This window comes from Olea europaea, chromosome 7 (assembly GCF_002742605.1).
Source record: "Olea europaea var. sylvestris chromosome 7, O_europaea_v1, whole genome shotgun sequence".
Taxonomy (NCBI): Eukaryota; Viridiplantae; Streptophyta; class Magnoliopsida; order Lamiales; family Oleaceae; genus Olea; species Olea europaea.
This window is the reverse complement of record NC_036243.1, coordinates 239,056-261,516: the sequence shown is the minus strand read 5'-3', so window position 1 is coordinate 261,516 and position 22,461 is coordinate 239,056. Positions and strand designations below refer to the sequence as shown.

General features: G+C 34.6%; 2 protein-coding genes across 2 annotated transcripts; both read left to right on the top strand.

The window, feature by feature from the left end:
• The first annotated feature begins 1,604 nt into the window (after positions 1 to 1,604).
• Positions 1,605 to 6,986, top strand: LOC111397645 (heat stress transcription factor A-6b-like). The gene is made up of 2 exons (XM_023024646.1): positions 1,605 to 1,889; positions 6,032 to 6,986. The coding sequence occupies exons 1-2, from the start codon at positions 1,662 to 1,664 to the stop codon at positions 6,803 to 6,805; spliced, it is 1,002 nt and encodes a 333-aa protein (XP_022880414.1). The 5' UTR covers positions 1,605 to 1,661; the 3' UTR covers positions 6,806 to 6,986.
• Positions 6,987 to 8,807: 1,821 nt separating this feature from the next.
• Positions 8,808 to 12,072, top strand: LOC111396589 (stem-specific protein TSJT1-like). The gene is made up of 4 exons (XM_023022997.1): positions 8,808 to 9,142; positions 10,687 to 10,927; positions 11,030 to 11,150; positions 11,668 to 12,072. Exons 1-4 carry the CDS (start codon positions 8,940 to 8,942, stop codon positions 11,856 to 11,858), a joined length of 756 nt encoding a protein of 251 aa, XP_022878765.1. The 5' UTR covers positions 8,808 to 8,939; the 3' UTR covers positions 11,859 to 12,072.
• The last annotated feature ends 10,389 nt before the right edge of the window (positions 12,073 to 22,461 follow it).

The following is a 22,461-nucleotide window of genomic DNA, read 5'->3' as shown; positions in this document are numbered from 1 at the left end:
ACTCAAGGATTACACCCTATAAAACCACACAAGATCTATTATAGGGCTGAATCTACATTCAAATATACAGGGGGCCTTTTTGAGTGCAGAGAACAGATAGTTCGAGAAAGAGAGCTAGTAAAAAAAAATGAAAAATCACTCAATCTCAAACCCTAGAACCAGATTAATATTGAAGGAGCTAGAAGGTTCCTCATCAACGGTGAGTAGAGTGACACTTGGCAAGATCTGGAGCGTCTATTCTTATTAAAGAAAAACGGGTTTCAGCAACACACGTTTTATGCCAATCTGGTCAGCCCAGCTCAAGCGATAAAATGATCCAGCCCACAAGCTCATCGGTTTTAATAGTCCTGCCCAATCACCATTGTGCCACAATATTTTTCTCTACAAAAACTAATAATCAAGTACAAACACACTAATGTTTTAATCTTGCATAGTTGATTCTAGATATTTTATCTTTGCCTTCAACAGCTGAAAATTTTTTCTAAAACATTTTAATGCAACCTAATTCGAACCGGCGAATTAGTGCGTAACCACTTCATCGATTGTATATAAAATTCATTCAATGTAGTTATATTATGATCCAAAAATAATCTTCTATGTCATGTCATCAGTGCTTAACATAGGTACTTAGGAGATTATTCCTATATTATGATCTACTCCTTGCAAGCTGTTCAATTAAAAAATTGGAACCCTTGCATCACTAAATAAATGATTCGTTCGATCTGTACAAATTTTAAGAGTATTAGAAAAGCTCCATTTCCTCTCCGCACCCTCAACCTTGCCCTACCCAACTCACCTAGTTGATTTGGTGCATGGGTGACCTGTGGGGGATAGGGGGTCAATTTTAAATAGGAGTCACGAAAGTCACTCCCCTCATGAATTGGGTGAGTCGGGGGTATTTGCAAATCTAATAACTTGTTAAATCGATTTATCAGTATCAAATGTAATAGGAGTAGGGAAGATCCTTCTCCTCCTCCCTCATCTCATCTCCAACGACCCAAACATTGGATGGCTCGGTGGAGTACTTGAAAATCGAATCAAAATAGACCGATCGATCTCCCTTCCCTTGGCCCTTTCCCAGCCCGACCTGGCTCTGTTAGCTTAGTGAGTGGGTGAGTTGATGGAGTGGGGTGAGGGTATTTGGAAAGAATAATGCTCCTTGTACACCGGAGGGGAGGGGCTCACGCCCATTTAATGCGCGGGTCCCACCCCCCATGTGAGGGGGTTGTACATCGAGCTTTAAGGCTCGGTGTACATGTAGCAAGGCGGATTTGGAAATATCTGAAGACCATTTTGTGCTGCTTGCTTCATCAACATGACACCTGTTCAAGTTCCCAAGCGTTGTTATAAAGAATAATAAACCCTGCATATTCGTTTCCAATGACCTATTCATAAAACTCACCACTCCCAACCAGTTCATACCAGCACTATTTTTTCTCCCCTGTGTCTTGATATTTAGCTAAAAAACTTATTCCCTGATTCCAATACCACACTATTCTTCAAGAAAACAATGCCACTTTCATAATATTACCTTTTTTTCGATATATTTTTAAACAATATCTACAAAAATAAATAAATAAATAAAATAAAAAATGAATCCTTTACAATCGATTAAGGAGGAATTCCCAAGATCGAACTCACTGTATTCTGATGAACCATTAATGGGTATTCCTCAGCCATTGGAGGGGCTCCATGAAATAGCCCCTCCACCTTTCCTTAACAAAACTTATGAACTTGTTGATGATCCAAACACGGACGATGTCGTTTCTTGGAGTAGAGGTAACAACAGTTTCATTGTTTGGGATCCCCAAGCCTTTGCCATGAATCTTCTTCCTAGGTACTTCAAACACAACAATTTCTCAAGCTTTGTCCGACAGCTTAACACTTACGTAAGTTTTTTCTCGTTGTTAAAATTTTGTATATTGTGCTGTCACAGTCGAGATCTTCTTGAAATCCACTTTAATGATTTTTAAGTACTGTAGTGCAAATGGGGTGCCCTAGATTTGTTTGCCTTTATTTATAATTTTATATTCATGTTCATGAAGAGACTAGAATGAAGTAGTATTTTACTCTTGCTTTAATGTATTTCATACTGTAGGCTTTTTGTTTGTTCAATGACTTTCCAGACTATTCTTCAATATCTGCATTACATATTGTTCATTATTTATTGAGTTTTCTCCACATCAATATCTAGATTTGCTCTCTAGATCTTTTCTGTATGAATCCAGAAACTTTCAACTGGGTTGAAAATAAGAAAAAGATTGTTTTGATCTCATGGTATTTTCGTACTTTATGTGATTAAGAAAAAGATTGTTTTGATCTCATGGCATTTTCTTAATTATGGGATTATATAAAATCTTTTTCTTTTCGAATTAATCTATTTCATACTGTAGGCTTTTTGTTTGTTCAATGACTAAGGGAAAGTCTAAAATGTCTAGACTATTCTTCAATATCTGCATTGCATATTGTTTATTATTTATCGAGTTTTCTCCACACCCATATCTAGATTTGCTCTCTAGATCCTTTGTATATAGATCTCTGATCAATTATACTTGCAACTAGGTTGAAAATAAGAAAAATATTGTTTTGATCTCATGGTATTTTCATAATATAAGTGATTATATAAATTCTTTTTCTTTTCAAATTATTTTATCTCATACGATGCTGGGTCGGTCCATGGATTTTTCTTTAAAGGGAAAGTCTGAAATGTATTTTGTCTAGACTATTCTTCTATATCTACATGACATATTGTTCATTATTTATTGAATTTTCTCCACACCCATATCTAGATTTGCTCTCTAGATCCTTTCTATATAAATCTCAGATCAATGATACTTTCAACTAGGTTGAAAATAACAAAAAGATTGTTTTGATCTCATGGTATCTTCATAATTTATGCGATTATATAAAATCTTTTTCTTTTCGAATTAATGTATTTCGTAATGTAGGCCTTTTGTTTGTTCAGTGACTTTAAAGGGAAAGTCTGAAATGTTTTATGTCTAGACTATTTTTCAATATCTACATTGCATATTGTTCATTATTTATTGAGTTTTCTCCACACCCATATCTAGATTTACTCCTTAGATCCTTTCTATATAAATCTCAGATCAATGATACTTTCAACTAGGTTAAAAAAAAAAAAAAATAAATAAAATTATTTTGATCTCATGTTATTTTCATAATTTATGTGATTATATAAATCTTTTTTCTTTTCAATTTAATTTTAAAAGAATAGGTATATAAATTCTATTATTCGTTTATCTATAAATAGTAATGAATTGGTCCACTCAGATTAACATGATACAATGATAGTTTTTTGTTATAATTTATATAGGAAATTGTTTCTCTTTCTTTATTTCCATATTTCCTGTTTCACTTTAATGGTTATTTGTTTATGATTTAATAGGACAATTCTCTCTTTTGTGATTATTTTCAAAAATTAATGTGATTATAAAAATAATACTTTGACTTCATAGTTAATATATATCTTTCCTAAGTTACTTATTGTTGAGAATTATAAACTTAATTCTGTTCCATCGAGAGTAATCATTTTAAAGAAAGAGAAATAAGAGCTAAAAAATATGCAAGATTTATAGAGGTTCGTATCAATATAAATTACGTACTCTCTTGTCTCTGCAGTAATTCAATATGTTTAAAAAAAAATTACAAGAGAAACATCACAAATATAGGGCTCCCTATTTATAAGATAAAATAGAGCAAGACCAAATCTTTTAAAGATTTCAACTCCTTAATAGAATTAGGTTTCACAATTTAACAACTATTATGTCTCCAATTCCTTGTAGAGTTTTACAAGATTAGGTTCCTCAACTTGACAATAATTAAGACTTCAATTTCTTAATATAAATTTCTAAAAGGCCCTTAATGAATTAGGCTCCACAACTTAACAATCTCCCACTTGGAGACAAAATCACCTTCAATGACTCCTTTACAACGGCAATGACTCCTCATTTCAGTTTCTTGATTGGAACTGTCTTTGTCAACACGTTTGTCGGATTTCGACGACCTTGAATCTTCTCAAGTGTTAAGATTCCATCATATTCTTCTTTTAACAAGAAACTCATTTATTCTGCGAAGTCTTTTTTCATTTTAGTAACTCAGTCAATTGGCATGTTTGGGACAATAATAAGTCCGACTCATCCTTCATGGCTAACTCCCATTTGATTGATTCATGAGTTTGTACAGCTTCATTATAACTTTTGGTTTACTTCTATCAGTCAATAGAATATAATGCAATGCTGAATAATATCTTCGTGGAGGTCTAGCAATTCTACTGTATCTCTTGGGTTGAAACTCCAATTTTGTGGCTTTTGATTCCCTTTCAATTTTAGAGAAACTAATTCTTTTTTGCTTGTCGAAAATATAGCTTTCACGCAAATTGTGTTCAACAGATTTCAACTCAGGAAAAGCCATTCAAACAGGGAATGGCTCCAGGGTTTGGGACCCAAACCCTGTAAAAATTCCTGTCAATCCAGCACATCTATTTCAACTCAGGTAGTTACCCTTTAGACTGAACCTCTTTCTTTCCATTCTCAACCATATCTCTACAATTGGAAGTTATGTAAAGAGTTCCAGATTTATTTCCTTGAGCAATAAATTTCCTACAATCAACAACAAAATTCACATTATGACCTTCATAATTAAGTTTTGCAACTGCAACCAGATTACGCATCAGTTTAGGTACATGCTTCACTTTATGAATTCTTCATATAGGCCCGGTTGACATCCTCAAACTAACATCACTAATGCTAATAATGTCCATAGATTCTCCGTCAACATGATATAGCTATTCATAATTTTCAGCAATATAATATTTCATAATCTCATGATGTGCAGTAGTGTTAAATTAAGCTACTAAATCCATCACCTAAGAATCAATAGGACTGTTAACCTATAAGAGTAAAGTATTTTGTACATCTTCAATAACCACATTAGCACCGTCGTTTTTCCTTTCTTCCCCACTCTTTGGTGATCTGCATTTTTTTTATGTGAACTGTCTTGCCACAGTTCCAGCATTCAACACACTTTTCAGACATGGACTTGCTTCTACCATTCGTCCACTTCCATCGTTATCTTTATTGGAATTATTCTAGAAACCCCTTCTCCTATTCTCAACAATAAGAGCAGAACTTGACATTGGGACTTCTACAGAATCTCTTCTGTGGACTTCTTCAGCAAGAATGGTGTCATGATCCTCAGTTAATTTCAGTTTCGCATTGCCTATAGAGTTAATGAGTTTAACTTTCACAGGTTCCCAACTATTTGGTTGTGATGCCAATATGACTAGTACACAGACATTGTTCCTGCCAGCTTTTCATTCGAAAAATAATGGTAAGGTTTTTTACCATACAGATAATCCTCGATCTGCATCTTCTAGAACACAAAATCCATACCATCAAATTTGTAGATTCCAGCGACGTTCACTCTTCTCCAGTTACTGTTCTCAATTAAAATCAAAAACCCTGATATCAATTGTTAAGAATCATAAACCTAATTCTATTTCATCGAAGAGCAATTAATTTAAAGAAAAGAAAAATAAATACTCAGAGCAAGATTTATAGAGGTTCACTTCAATGTGAAACTATTTCCTCTCTCACAATGGTAGTAATTCAATATGATAAAAAGAAAAATTTACAAGAGAAAATCGCACACTTATCTTCCCTAACCTCCCATTTCTCATTTTATTTGATGGTTATTAAAAAACTAAGGAGTGTTTCCTATTTATAATATAAAATAGTGCAAAACCAAATTTTACTAGCACTTCAACTCTTTAATAAAGTTAGGCCTCACAACTTAACAATCATTAGAAAGGAAATTATCGCTCTTTCATTATCTTCTATATTTATTTTTCAATCAACTATTAGTTTGTGTTATGGTTTAGTTAAGACATAGTCTCTCTTTCATTATCTTCGAAATATGTTTCTGTTTCAATTATATTTATTTGATGCACCAGTTATATTCAATGAAGCATTTCACTTTTGTTGTCATTCGCTTGTGAACATAAATTATGCAGGGATTTAGGAAGGTTGATCCCGACAAATGCGAGTTTGCTAATGAAGGGTTTTTGAGGGGTCAAAGACATCTTTTGAAAAATATTAGGAGAAAAACATCATCTAATCCTCAAGCTTCACATCAAGGTTTCGATTCGTATGTTGAAGTGGGAAAGTTTGGATTGGATGGAGAAATTGATCAGTTAAGGCGCGATAAACAGATTTTAACCGTGGAATTGATGAAACTCAGACAACAGCAGCAGAATATTAATGCATACCTTAAAACAATGGAACAAAAGTTAAAAGAGACAGAAATGAAACAACAACAAATGATGAGTTTCTTGGCAAAGGCAATTCAAAATCCTAATTTTCTACAACAGGTAGTCCAACAGAAGGATAGAAGAAAAGAACTTGAGGAGGCAATTTGTAAGAAGAGAAGGAAGAGAATTGATCATGGTCGAGTCCAAGTTGGTGAAGAAACAAGTACTTTCATTGACAATGTTGAATTACTCGATAGAGATGAAGGTAACATTTTTATTAAATCTCAAGAATATGGTGATATTATTGGAGAACCAAGTGGAGTCTCAATAAATATGGGGGAAGAACATTTTCAGAAAAATTATGACATAGAAAATCAAGAAAATGCAGATAATTCCTTTGATGTAGGATTTTGGGAAGATTTTATAAATGAGTGTATTGATGGTAAGATTAAGACATTTGTTGATGAGGGAGAAGTTGAAGAGGATGCAGATGTTTTAGCTGAGCAGCTCGGTTTCTTGATTCCTGGCCCTATATAGAAATTTGACTCCTTTTATTGGACGTTGGTCAAGTGCATTGGATATGATTAGATGCGATCAAGGAAGAAAAAGTGTAGTGTCCAATCCTATACAATACAGCGTTTTTAAACATACCTTAAACTTCTGGGCTATAATGACTTGGTCGAAGCCTCATAAACTTGGTTTGATTATCTATTTGATGCAGTTTTCTGAATTTTCTAAGACTAATCAGACTCTTTTGTTCCCTGAGACAGAAAATCTCTATCATTTCATGTCCCAAGTAATTCAGGAACAATTTTATTCAAAGGAATTGTTGCCTTCTTCATCACAATTTATTTGCAAACAATATAAATTATGGTTTATCTACGTTATTTAGATTACTAAAGCGTATAATAAGATTTTCACTCATGGAAATATGGATTTGGTGATAATAAAATTATAAAAATATTTTTTTTAATCACTTGTGGGTAGATTCGTATCACGTAAAATTATGATGATAGATTTGACATACAATTAGCATTCATAGTCGACATGTCATGTTTTATGCCTGCTAATGTTACACGGGATAGATCATGTCATGGTTTTGACTATGTTTTTTTAGGGATATGTCATATATGCACATTGTGTACGTCCTACATGTGCGCACATCATCTATGATAAAAACTTTTTGCTTGTAATGCAAGAATGAGTAGTGGTTGAGTTATTTTATTCCCTTGACTGGTCATTTACATAAATTTTTTTATAGAGAGAATTGAATAGATTCACATAAGTATAGCCATGTCTGGCTGTCTGACAGGATAGGATTGCACATGCTGTGCACGAACAAGTCATAAGTTTGTGTTGGCATGCCTAAATATTTCTTTCTCACAGCCCATATTTTATTTTTTTTTTACACGTGTAACAATATTTTGAGGCCCTGCTGAATTGTTGGTATAATAGAATCAGACATGGATTGTTGTGCTAATATAATGGTATTACTATGAGTTTTGAGGCCCTAGGCGGTTGCCCCAGGGCCGGCCCTGCCAATTCTGCTCAGGGGTGTAGCTCGGCTTGCATTTTGGTAGTGCACCCGATCCGGTTAAGAAAATTCATGGTAACTTTTCATGACGTCAAAAGTATTTGTATTTTCCTTGTTAATTCTATATCACAGTGCCAAGTATGTTGAAAATATTTAAAAGACAATGATCGTGATGACAATAACTTAAATTGATGCGAATTTTTGTATTTGCAGCAACGACTTAGATTTATTCAACAATATTGTTACTTAACCGATGAATAATTTTGGTGGCTCACCTGCTTTCTGCTCCCATGGTGTAGTAATGGGGAGAGGAGGAGGACGAACTCTAGCAGGTTGGTTTCTTGGAGGATCTGTTGAATTATACAATGAGAATTAGAGGTGACGAAATGTACTAATTAATAGAGCAGCCGAAGACGTGAAAACCTTGGCTTATCTCTGAGGTTGGAAAGTGATGTGGGCTGTAAAGGCACGTGGCTTGTGTCGACCGGCTTGCTCGAGCATGTAGTAAGAAATAAGAATAATTATTTTTCTATAAACTTACAATTCTTTCATCTCAAATTTACAGAAGATGACAAATTTGCAAGTGCCTTGAGCCCAGCAAGGCCCATCACTAGGCCTGTGTCACAAGTGCCTAAAAATTGGGCCGATCCATTTTACACGTCTAAATTGTCGGCACATTTCTTCCGTCTTACTTTTTTTATTTTATGATTATCTCAACACCCAATACACGTTTACAAGGAAAAAATTTCAACCCTTTCAACACCTAAAGTGTACTGTCTCTTAGGCAGTTTCTCGCGCGTGTTCACAATTGTTTTTACATTGATTAAATTAATTTTTAATTTTGACATGTAATTCCTATCAAATAAGGGCTTAATTTTCTTTTATTAGTAAATATTATCTTCAATTTAAGTGACTGAGTTTTTTAATTAATTATCCATTACTATATTAAATTATTAATAATGAAGTATAATAATTATTAAAAAATGTGGTACTAATATATATGGTCCTTGGAATATCGTCCATGCTCCTCATGTTCGTACTTCATATAAATAAATTCAAGAAGTCAAGAAACGACCCATAATTTGCTGATCCCATCTTGTCTTTTCATTTGAAATCAAGAAAATCCAAGATAAGAAAATGCTGGCGGTGTTTGATAAGACGGTGGCCAAGAGCCCCGAGGCTCTGCAGAGCTCACATATTGCAAAATCGGCGTTTGCACTCAAAGATGGATCCTTGGCTAGCCATTTCTCGTCCCTGCACCCTGGCTCTGTCATTATTAATCTTGGTTCATCTGGTTTCATGTCATACTCTTCTGATAAGCAAAACCCTCTTCTTCCGAGGTAGTTTATGCATATTATGTGTTTATTTAGTCCTTCTTGATCTGATCTGGATATTGGTTTTTTTTCTTTTTAATGATTATAGTTTATGTGGATATTATCTGTTTGTATGCATTTTCTTAATTAGAGAGAGAGAGTGTTTTTGGATGTTGATAATGGTGGGGACTCATGGATGATGGATCTTGCTTTTGCTTCTTTATTTTTGAACAAAATTGGGGAAGTGTTGGTAGGTTCTTTGGTGGTAATCATCCCTTTCATTTTTTTATTTTTTATTTCTTATTTTTATTTTTTCATTTCTAATTCTTGAAAAAAAAAAAAAAAAAACATCCATTTTTTTGTGTGCTTGCTTTCTTTTGATTACGTTTTTTTTGGGAGTTATTATCCTATTAATAGTGTTTGTGGGAAATGCGTATTCAAGATTGGCCAATTTCCTGATTGATGAGTGTTTTATCCTGTTTATAGACTCTTTTCAGTGCCTGATTGTCTTTATCCTTTATTTGTGTTTATCTGGGTACCAGCCCTGGACGTAATGATCTGTCATTGAAGAGTTGCAACAAATTTGAAAAATTCCAATCGTCCATTTGCATAAATTCGGTCAAAGTTGTAGAGCTTTTGAGCGATTGTTAAGAGGAGGTTTTGTAGAGACAATGTTAAATGTTCATGCCACTTTTTATACTTAAAATAATCGAAACATATTGATAGCGTTATGGGAAACACATGTAGAAGATTGTTCAATTTCTTGATCGATGAGTGTTTTATCTTGTTTATGGACACTATTTCAGTATCTGATCATCTTTGTCTTACAGTTTGTGTTTTTGTGGGTACTGGTCTACATCAAATGATCTGTACTTGAAAAGATGCTATAAATTTGAAGATTTTCAATTCTCTCTTTACGTAAATTCTGTTAATATTATAGTCTGTGAACGATAGTACTAAGGAGAAGAGATCTCGGAGAGATACTGTTGAAATGTTAAAGCCATAAATTTTGAACTCATACTAGTATATTATCTAAAAAAACATAATACCTATGTTTCATTTAGTACAAAAGTTGAATGTCAATTCATTCCAGTCACGACCTATAATCTGACGTGCAATGATCTGAATAACTGGCACCTATATTGAAGTAAATAAAAGTAAAACATATGATGTCAGAACATATAATGCCCTTGTTTGGCCTCCATTTTCTAAATTTCATTTTTCTTCAAACTCATTTTCAATCACATATTTCATGGAACTTACAACATTTGTCAACTTTTCAACCACACATTTCATTAGCTTTTATCAAAATTTACTTAAAATATGATTTTTAGCTAAAATATGTATGTTGGAATGGGTGATTGATTTAGACAGTAGACCTAACAGCCACATCGGTTATAATTACGAGTATAACTACTTCAATATGGCACCAATATCAAATGGCCCAAATGTTACGACTTCATATGCTCTTGTATCATTTCATTGAATTGTTACTTCTTGTAGTTCAGAATGTTTTGCTATCCGATAGTTTACAATTGGATTGGTCTAATTGTTTTATTGTCTTTTTCAAGACTGTTCGCTGTTGTGGACGACATATTCTGCTTGTTTGAAGGCCACATCGAGAATGTTGCGCATCTTAAGCAGCAGTATGGATTAAACAAGACAGCAAATGAAGTGATAATTGTTATTGAGGCTTACAGGACTTTAAGGGACAGAGGTCCTTATCCCGCTGATCAAGTTGTAAGAGATATTCAAGGGAAGTTTGCATTCATTCTCTATGACAGCTCATCAAAGGCCACATTTATTGCAGCTGTGAGTAATTCTTAATCCCTTTGACATGTACATTTTATTCCATTAGCACCTTATACAGGCTATAACTTGCTCACCCTACATGCTTCAATATTTCTAATACAGGATGCTGATGGCAGTGTACCATTTTTCTGGGGAACTGATTCCGAAGGTCATCTCGTGCTCTCTGATGATGGAGAAGTTGTGAAGCAAGGCTGCGGAAAATCTTTTGCTCCATTCCCCAAAGGTACTTGATGCAATAAAACTTTGAAGGCACTTCACTTTTTGAGAGGTGCTTCCATATATTTTGACTGCACTGCCATGTTTCATTTCCTCGTGTTGGACGACAAAATCACTTGGAAATTTCCTTCTTTATTTGAATGTCTCGAGGCTCTTTTTCATTTCCTCGTGTTGGACGACAAAATCACTTGGAAATTTCCTTCTTTATTTGAATGTCTCGAGGCTCTTGAGGATAGAGGATGGGATTCTCATCATAATTTTTCTTTTATCCGACATTCATACAAGTGCATCTTTGGCAAAGCTGAAATTAAAATTTGAGCTGGTAAACATATTTTTATCTGTACATTTTGTATGATCCACAACTATTACTCACTTATTATCCACATATTTCGTAAGCCCCACAGCTTATAATTTCTTGAAAACACCCCCATTCATGCTCTAATAAACTGAATGAAAAATGGAGTGCTTAATGTTCTTCTTCCTTTTATGATTGAAAGTTCCATTTTCTTTCTCATTCCCGTCAGGATGCTTCTTCACGTCATCTGGAGGTCTACGGAGTTATGAGCATCCCATTAATGAGTTGAAGGCAGTGCCGAGAGTGGACAGTTCAGGCGAAGTGTGCGGTGCAACCTTTAAGGTGGACTCAGAGTCGAAAAAAGGAAAAACTGGCATGCCTAGAGTTGGAAGTGACGCAAACTGGTCTCAACATATATGATATAACTATGAATAATTGTTTCTTGCCATTGTATTTCAAAGTCACTCCTCTACGTGTAGTTAGGCCATTTTAGGCCTGGAAATACAAAATAACTTAATAACATATGGGGTGGCCTCTGTTAGATGTATTAACTCTCTGTTATATGCTTTGTTCTTGCATTTTCGTAACTTATTATGAGGTGAATAAACTAAATTAACACTCTTTGAATACTGTTCAATTTGATCAAGTCACTGCTAGCTTTCTTAATTGATATCCATACCACGTTTGTTTCGGGCTGGACATCCCCCACATGATTGTAGACGAAAGGATTGCAACTCCCTTGCATGGAGGCTTATTTATAGTTTCCTGACGGATGAGATAGCTTTGTCAACAATGCTGTCACCAAAGGAGTTAAAAAGTGAAGACTGTGCACATGAAAAAAATGTATTTTTGAAAATAATCTTTAATTTGTATTTTGTAAGTTTTATATCCAATTTTTGTTTTTCCAACGATGCTACCTTGGAAATTATGCTGTCATGTTAGGCTTTATATAAGGTCAGGCCAACAGACTGTCTATATAGGGTCTTTAGGTGGATTGTACATTTGAGCTTGAAAAGGGGCACATGAGCTTAAGCACATCCACAGCGCCTGGGCTCACTTTGAATGTATACGGGTTCACAAGCTCTTAGGGGTATTAAATGAAGTGAGTCAGCTTGGATCGCCTCACGAGCATGCCTCTCGATGGGATTGAGTCTAACTGACTTGTCAATTCTTTATAACTGAAACTACTTATTTCTCTCAATTTGACAAGCCAGCTCGTGAGTCGTCGGCCAGTCGACTTATACACAAGCCAAGGAGTATTTAATTAATTGGACTATTTAATGACGATGGTTTTTAATTTCATTCCTTTGTTTTTGGCTCAATATTTCTCTTTAAATATAATGGAATTGAAAATTGTTGGATTTACTAGAATTATTGTGCCATCCTCTGCTTTTAAAGCCTAGACTTTAACATTTCTAACGCTGCTGGTCCGTCAAATTGGCCTCATATAACACGGCTAGCTGCTAAATAGATCTGCTAGCAACAGTTGCTTCATTTTATAAATTTTGCCACCAACCCCATATGCTTTACCATAATCAATCCTCCTGAAAAAAGGAAATAGGCCGCCACCTGTTTTTTCCTTGTCTATCACACAGTTAGACACTCGGAAGTATTTCATATGGAAGTTTAAACTGTTCATAGTAGAAACATTTATATAGTCTCAACATCTCCCTTATGTGTCACGAGAAGTGCACAATTTTCATCACGAGGGAGTCGGGATGATAAGATCTTTTGCTATTGGTTAGAATACACAAGTGTCCTTTATGTAAAATAGATTCTTCTCCCTTACTGCCTTCTGTTTCCACCTTTTGTTGCAACTATGTATTGTAAATGTGACCTTTTCCTTCAGAATGATTTATAATATTTATACACCAATTTAGGTCTTCACAGCCTATGCTGCAAGAACTACAGAAGAATAAGAGAATCTAATGATGGGCTATATGATTCTTTAAAGGGCTCTTCTGCCAGTGGCAAATTGAGTGGTACTTTAATTTCCTTTAAATTTATTATTTACCTCAAGAAAATGAGGGAAATTAGTGAGAAATTACTGGGGAAAACTTGTAGCCTAATGGAATATCAACCTTAATTGAAAACCGTCCAACCATAAATTTTTCCAAGTGTTAATGGATTGATGAAATCTTGTGGCAATAAACCTTCATTACTATGCATCGTTAATTAAGAATACTCTTAATTACTCTTGTTTTGGTGAAGGAAATTAGTGGCGGAGGGTGCTTAACTATAGCAACAAAATTTATAGCACGCGACTATAAATGGGTATTCTTTCTTAGGAAATTATATGGACGCCTAAAACATCTAGCTCCTACATCGCCAAAAAAAAAAATATATATATATATATACACACACACACACTACTCAATACTACTTCAATTTTGATATAATTCTAATATTTTACTATGTGAGTATATTGCTCAAATAAGAATAATTTTGTAGTTTGAGTTTTGTGATCAACGTAAAATGCAGATTGGTACACCATGTTTCAATTGCGGTTGACATAAAATGAGCTGTGATTATATATCTTGTTACGCCCCTCCGCCAAATCCGAAGCGACGTCAACCTCTGCCGAACTCCAACATTGACACACCGCAAGACAAACACTTCACAAACTAAATCTACTGAAACAATCGAGGTGTCCCCCTGAAATCGAGGCGTTTGGCTCTCTGAGGTGCCCCCTTGACATATACCTTCGTCGCCAGTTTCAGAAGTATATCTGTGTCAAGATCCTTTATAGATGTGACATCTCCATGGGTCTAGTTGATGTGACATCAACTTTATGTCAACTCAACTCAGGATAATTAATAACTCACTTACTCTAGATGCGGTTCATTGATTCCTACGACTGGACGTCTCACGCCGTCAGATGCATACACATATCCCACATCCAACGATACTCCTCGTCTATAAATACTCAATGTTTGGCAAAAGACAAAGGTAAGGAAACTCATATTAAACTTAGCTCTCCACATTCAAGTATTATATATTCTCCTCTCCACTCTCTTGCACAATTCCGGCACTGTTCCGATCGTCGACCATTGACTTGACCGTCGGAGTGTATGCGGCCGCCACCACTCTCGTTGGTTTCGACCGTGTGCTCCTAACCGTGTGTTGTTGTGCGTAGGGAGGAACACGTGGAGTTGCTCTCGGTTGGCCACGTGGAGGTCCAATTCGCGAGGTCAACATATCTGGTAATTAAATAACCAGATAAAAGCAAATGATGGTAAAAAAATAAAAATGAAAATGAAAATAAAAATTAAAAAAAAAAAAGGGAAGAAGAAGATTAAGCAGCTCAACTTTTAAACCAAATAGTAATTCTTGAACGTTTAGATAAATCTAATTAATTCGCATGCATGATTTGAAGAATACTTCAAACATTATTACAACAATATTCTCGGGAGTATCACCAGCATAATTCTTGAATGCGCACGCAAACCTAGCCAGTCTATTATCTTTGTGAACATATTAAAATCCACAAGAAACAAGACTCACCCCCACAAGTCATTTTCTAACCTGGACATTATTTTAGATGTACATGGATTAGAAAGTGTGTAGTGTCCAAAAAATGGCAATTTGGAAGGAACGTTACAAATGCACGTCTTTATTGTAGAGAGGGAATTCCCATGACATTTTTGGATTTAATTCTCTTTACCTCTTCTTTTGTTTTGCAAGGACAATAAATCAATTTAAAAATATATATGGTCCTCTTCTTGTTTGCTTTTATTTTTTTTAGTCTTCCTTTGGCTAGCTTCTGATAATTACTAATTAGTTTATATATATTAATATATGTATATGTTGTAGTGTGATCCAAAATTTAGGGTGTTTTGGAGTCCTTGTTTGAAATGATTTTGGAGAGATCGAATCGACGCTTTTTCGCTATTTGGACTACTTGAGCGAAACCATCAAATTTTTAACAGAAAGTTTTTGCCTGCCTCTCGGTTGCCTACCGCTTGAGCGATGGGACTGTCACTCGCTGCCCCTCAAGAGACAAGTTTACAGAAGTTTCATGTTCTATTGCGATTTGGATTCCTATTCATCTTTAACTTGATTTTCTAGAGTCTTATATATATAGGCTACAACTTGTTTTGATAATATAACATTTATACAACATCTTAAGAGCTTTAGATCTTAGTTAAGTGCATTGTGATCTTGTTGTAAACACATAGCTATTGATTATAGTGAATTAACCTCCTCTGCCTGTGGTTTTTTCATGTCTTGGGTTTCCACGTAAATTTTTGTGTTCTTTATTGCTTCTTGTTTATTTCATTATTGTTATAATCTTCTGGTCAATTTCATAATAAGTAATATCAGAGCGAAGGTTGATTATTTCGCATGACAACGATGAAATATGATATTTCGCTATTGGATCGAAATATGAGATTTACTGAATGGCAAGTAAAGATACGAGCAGTTCTTGTGCATATAGATTTGGAGGAAGCCTTGCTTAGCTTTAATAAGATTCCTTCAACCTGGACGCAGGAACAAAAGTAGCATAGGGATCAAAAAGCCCAATACCAAATTCATCTACATATATCGAATCGGATTCTTCAGGATGTCCTTAAGGAGAAAAATACCACTGCATTAGAGCAACTTTTTATGACAAAGAGCTTAACCAGCAAGCTACATTTGAAATAGCGCTTGTATGTTTACTGGCTGTCTGAAGGTGTGTTATTGGATGATCACATAACTATGTTCAAAGAAATCGTGGTCAATTTGGAGATATTGGAGGTTAAGTCTGATAAGGAGGACTCAACGTTGATATTGTTGTGTTCATTGTCGTTGTCACATGTGACTTTAAGAAATTTTCTAAAGTTGAGATACTCCCACTATGAAAGAGGTCTATGATGTTTTAATCTCTAAAGAGAAGATGAGGATCTTGTTGGAGGATCTGGGAGTCAGGCTAAATGCCCAGTTGTTCGTGGGAGAAATCAGGATAGGAACTTTGGTAAGAATGTGAAGAACAGATCGAAATCAAGGCTTGTAGAAAATGTGTGTCATTACTCCAAGAAGGGATATATCAGAACTAATTGTTATTATTTGGAAATAGGAATAAAGCTGTTGGTGTCACTGAATGAGGCAGGAAACTTATTAATACAATGGAAGCTTATGTTATGGAAGATAGGCAAAGTGAAGGAGAGCTTTTTGTGAATTCTGATATGAATTTCAAATTTTGTGAGGAATGTATTTTTGACTTGGATTTTACTTTCCACACGTGTCCTAATAGGGACTGGTTTACAACATATAAAAGAGTTTTGAGAGGTGAAGTGATGATGGGAAACAACGCGTCGTGCAAAATTATCGGAATTGGTAGTTAGAATTAGAATATTTGATGGTATTATCAGAACATTTACAGATGTCAAACATGTTTCAAAATTGAAGCGAAATCTCATATCTTTGAGTACAATTGACTCAAAATGGTCATAAATACATTGGTGAAGGTGGAGTTTCGAAGGTGAGTCGGGGGCGCTCTTGTTGTCATGAAATGACATAAAACTTTACACAGTTGTACTTTTTGCAGGGTTCCACAGTTAAAGGGAATACAACAGTCTCTACCTCTTTTTTGACTGATGAGAAAGTTACAAAACTTTGGCATATACGACTAGGACATATGGGTGAGAATGGGATGGTAGAATTGAGCAAGGGAGACTTCTTGATGCACAAAAGATTAGTAAGATGAAGTTTTGTAAGCATTGAGTCTTTGAAAAATAGAAAAGGGCTAGATTTACTACAGGAAGACACAATACAAAGGGAACACTTGAATATATCCATTTAGATCTTTGGTGAGCAACCAGGGTACCATCAAAATGGGGTGTTTATTATCTATTAACAGTGATTGATGATTTCTCTAGGAAAATTTGGATATTTTTCTTGAAACAAAAGATTGATATGTTTGGAACCTTCAAGGAATGGAAAAAAAATGATTGAAAAGTAGATCAAGCATTACGTACAGATAATAGGTTGAAATTTTGTTCAAATGAATTTAACAACTTCTGCAGGGTTGAATACATCTTGAGACACTTACAGTGCCTGAAACTCCTCAACAAAATGATGTAGCCGAATGGATGAATAGAACCTTGATGGAAAATGTTCGCTGTATGCTTTCAAACTCAAGGTTACTTAAGACTTTTTGGGCTGAAGCTGCTGTCACAGCTTGTTTTCTAATTAATTGCTCACCTTCAACAGTCATTGAGAAAAAGATACTAGAAGAGGTATGGTCTGGTAAACCTTCTTATTATACTGATTTGAAAATTTTTGGGTGTCTTGCTTATGCTCATGTAGATAATGGAAAGTTGGAGCCTAGGTCTAGAAAGTGTCTTTCTTGAGCATAAATCAGGTGTGAAGGGTTATAAATTGTGGTGTCTCAAGAAACGAAAGGTGATGATTAGTAGATATATAATATTTGATGAACTTGCCATGATTCATGATTCACTTTGTGCGGATTCTGATAAAAATGAGGAATAGAATCATTCAATTCAGGTGGAGTTGAAAATTGGTCCAAAGGAAAAAATCAGAGGTTTTAGAAGCATCTACTTCATAACAATCTAGCTCAGAATTGACAAACAGTAATACTTCGCCTACTTTGCCTACACTACCTTCAACACCACAGTATTCAATTACTAAGGATAGACTTCACAGACAAATTAGACCTCCACAGAAGTATGGAAAAGCAAACTTGGTAGCGTATGCTTTGACTGTTGTTGAAGAAATTGATTTCACTGAGGAACTTACTACATATATAGAGGCAATCAATTGCAGTGTTTCTAGTAGATGGCTGATTGCTACACAGGAGGGAATGGAGTCATTAAATAAAAATTGTACTGGGGACTTGTTGAAACTATGTAAGGACAAAAGGGTTGTTCGCTGTAAGTGGGTGTTTAAAATGAAAGAAGGGACATCAGGGATTAAAGATACTAGGTATAAGGCTAGATTGGTAACAAAGAGCTATAGTCAGATTTCAAATGTTGAATTCACATATGTGTTTTCATTGGATGTGTTTTCACCGGTTGTAAAGCACAGTTCAATCTGGACTTTACTTGGGATAGTAGCAAATAATGACTTGGAACTTGAACAAATGGATGTCAAGGCAACATTTTTGCATGGAGAACTTCAGGAGAACATTTACATGCAACAATTAGAGGTTTCTATAGTTGCTAGAAGGAAGACCATGTGCTTGTTGAAAAAGTCCTTGTATGGACTAAAGCAGTCATCGAGGCAGTGGTATCAAAGGTTCGATTCATTCACAACTACTCATGGTTTTAGCAGAAGTAATTATGACAATTTGTGTACTGCAGAATGGAATATGGTGGATCGAACACGTATTTGCTGTTATATGTTGATAACATGCTCATTGCAGCAAAGGATAAAGCAGAGGTTAGAAAGGTGAAAATTTACTTTATAAGGAGTTTGACATGAAGGATTTGAGTGCAGCAAAAAAAGAAAAAAAAATTCTAGGTATGGAAATCGTAAGGGATAGGAAGGCTGTCAAATTGTATTTGAGTCAAAAAGGGTACATTGAAAGGTGTTTCAAAGGTTCAGTATGCTAAATGCTAAGCCTGTCAGTACTTCCTTGGCTGCCCACTTTAAATTGTCATTTGGGTTATGTCCTCAATCAAATGAAGACATTGATTATATGTCCCAATTTCTTTATTTCAATACAGTTGGTTCGCTAATGTATACTATGATTTGTACAAGACCAGATTTAATACATACAATCAGTGTAGTTAATAGGTACATGGCAAATCCTGGAAAGAAATATTGGAAAACGGTGCAATGGATATTTAGATACTTGAAGGACTCAACTAATGCTTGTTTATATTTTTGTATAAATACAATTGGAATCATTGGGTTTGCGGATTTAGATTATGTAGGGGATCTTGATAAAAGAAAATCACTTACAAGGTATATGTTTACTCTTGGAGGTAGTGCTATTAGTTGGAAAGTTACTTTGCAAAATACACTAACTTTGCCTACAGTAGAGACGAAATACATGGACATTACATATTCATGCAAGGAGGCTATGTTGTTAAGGGGATTAATTGGTGAAATCAGTGAAGACTAGCAAATTTCGACAGTGTATTGTGATAATCAGAGTGCTATATTGCTGATTAAGGATAAGATGTTCCATTAGAGGACTAAGCACATTGATATGAGGTACTATTTTGTGCGCGAAGTGATTGCTGGTGGTGATATTCTATTGAGCAATGTTGATACCAAGGATAATCCTACTAATATGATGACAAAATTTCTTCTCATTGCTAAGTTTGAGTATTGTTTTAACTTTGTTGGTGTTTGTCATTGATTTAGTCCATTGAGGCTTGTTTGGAAGAGATGGAGTAGTGTTTACTTTAAAAATATTTTTAGAATTCCTTGTTTTGGATTTTGGTTTGAGATGTAGATTTGTTGTAATTTGACCTAAATTCTAGTGAATATTGAAGTTTTAGTTGATGTGATCTTGAAGATATCAAATTATTGACCGAGGAGAAAACTTGCCTCATTTTGTTGGTCTGTTGCTAGCTTGGCACTCAAGTGGCATCATTAAAATTTCAATAGAGACTTGGTACCTATCTAGCGATCGAGCTACATAGCTGCCGCTTCCCTACCACTTGAGCGGTGGGGTTATTCGTCCTAAGCCAGCTTCACGTTTTAACTTGTTTTTGGACTCCTATTAATCTGCAACTTAGATTTTAGGGTTCATGTATATACTCTACGACTTGTATTGAGGTCATAATATCCATACAACTTCTTAAGAACTTTAGATATTGCTCGAGAGTACTGAGATCTTGTTATAAACACAATTGATATTTTTTATAGTGAAATTATCATCCTTTCCCTGTGATTTTTTCCCATCTTGAGGTTTTACATTAATATTTGTGTTCTTGTTTATATCATTTATGTCATTATCTTGCGATCGATTCATAATAGGAAACTTACAAATATTATATTTTTATACATCATTTTTTCACTTTTTCTTATTTATTGATTATAGTTTGACTAAAGATTTTTAACATTGTAGTGTGTATATCAAGTTTTTCCTTTTGCTTATTTATCAAATATAGCTTTTTAAATATGCTACATTTTGTGGATTGACGATAGTTATTTTTCCTTAAATTTTGAGCCATTTAAATTTATGAAAAAAATCATGTTAAACAATTTATTAAAGTTTTTTTTAAAAAAAATATAATATATTACACCTCTGCCTACGAGGCTAGCCATGTGATAACTAGCTACGCAAGATGCTACACCAAATCTAAGGTCAACGATTCGCTTCTGTTCACGAAATTATTTCCTTTTGATTTAAAACTATCGCAAGTGTACGGTTCGTTAACAATTAATAAAGTGAAATATTAAGTTTCGAATATCGTCCCACAGAGATCGAGTAGTTCAATTTTATCTACCTTAACCTTAATCGAAACAAATTTGTCAAAACAGGAATGTATTCTTAGAAAAACTCGAATTTATTAAAACCCTAATTTATGAAAACCCTAATTTCGCTAAATGATTTGATTATGCAACCTATGTGTTCAAATGAAATTAATCGCAAAATGATGATTGGAATGCAAAATTGATTATATTCAATAAAATTGGAAGACACTAGGATCACGAATTCCTATGTAATAATCACTTGAAACCCTAATTTCACAATCCGACGACACAATTTGATTATTGATGACTCAATGCTCCTAAGTCTATTCAACAAACACTCTCGAGCAATATTGAACCTATTCTTATGTACCACTAGCCTATATTTCTATGATGGATGCGTACACATGAGAATGCATAGGTGCTTATGAGCAATTAAAGAATCACGCAAAGTATAGAGGTATATTTCTATCCCCTATCGGATCCTACGATGATCTATACCTTGTCAAATCTATTTCTCTTCTCTCGAATGTAAGAAATAAATCACTACATATCATATAATTGCGTGCACTCAATCATGGACAAAATTAATATATATAAATCATTCAAATAATCAAATATGTGTTTAATTATCAAATTGAAAAAATTAAAATCCAAAAATCATATTACACAGTTCATCGATCTCCTAGGATGAGAAAAACTTAGCCTAACATTGAGAATTTAAAGGAATACATGAATTCTTGGAAATAAAACATCACCGGATATTAAAATTTGATGAAATCTCGATGTTCTTTATGAAATCTTGATCTCCCTCAATTTGGTCTCCAAGAAGTGTTTGTCCCCCTCCAATGCATTCTAACCCTAATTCTGACGAGTCTAGATAAATCGTCTTCCAATAGAGTTATAATGTAAAAAGGAAATTGCAGAATAGACCCAGAGTTTTTCACCATGCGGCCACATGGTTGAACCAAATTTGGGGTTTGAATTCTTGGGTGGGGGTTGTGCGGCCACATGGTAATAACTCCATGCGATCGCATGGTTTAATAAACTTCCAATTTGTGTCGTTTTAGCCCCCAAACTCAATCTCCTTGTTTATTGACCTCTTTTCTTCGACTATTTTATTCCATCATCTCATATTGACCTCCAATTGGTACTTGGAACTATCAATTATTCGATTGCTCCTTTGGTTCATCTTTTGGATATTTGCACTTTGATCCCTGAACTATCACTTTGATTTGTTATGGTCCTTTTTGCTTCTCTTTCTCGCAAATTCCATCAAGTCCATCAATAATCCCTACAATCCAAGAATTAAATGATTTTAGATCACATTTCAAATACTTTGCTCGTATTTCAGTCATGTTTGTGAGTTATATATGTGCATAAAAACACACTTATCAAATCCCCCAAACTTGAACTGTTATTTGTCCTGAAACAAGATATTGACTTAACTCTCAACAAACATGGCTTAAAAACCTGCCTATTTCAGGATTGAAATTCAGTAATTAACACCGGAAGCAATTTCAATAGTGTGAGAATAAAATTTACCTTTACTTGTCGGATACAGGACTCACCGTGTGTGTGTGAACTCATACCAACATACCAAGCTCTTAATTGGTTAAATCCCGACCCCAAAATGGTCAAATATATCCTT

Excerpts from the sequence above, each read along its gene's own strand:
- LOC111397645 (XM_023024646.1), top strand. The coding sequence starts at position 1,662 with ATGGGTATTCCTCAGCCATTGGAGGGGCTCCATGAAATAGCCCCTCCA. Across the intron at positions 1,890-6,031 it reads TCCGACAGCTTAACACTTAC|GGATTTAGGAAGGTTGATCC; the intron begins GTAAGTTTTTTC and ends TAAATTATGCAG.
- LOC111396589 (XM_023022997.1), top strand. The coding sequence starts at position 8,940 with ATGCTGGCGGTGTTTGATAAGACGGTGGCCAAGAGCCCCGAGGCTCTG. Across the intron at positions 9,143-10,686 it reads CAAAACCCTCTTCTTCCGAG|ACTGTTCGCTGTTGTGGACG; the intron begins GTAGTTTATGCA and ends GTCTTTTTCAAG. Across the intron at positions 10,928-11,029 it reads AGGCCACATTTATTGCAGCT|GATGCTGATGGCAGTGTACC; the intron begins GTGAGTAATTCT and ends TTTCTAATACAG.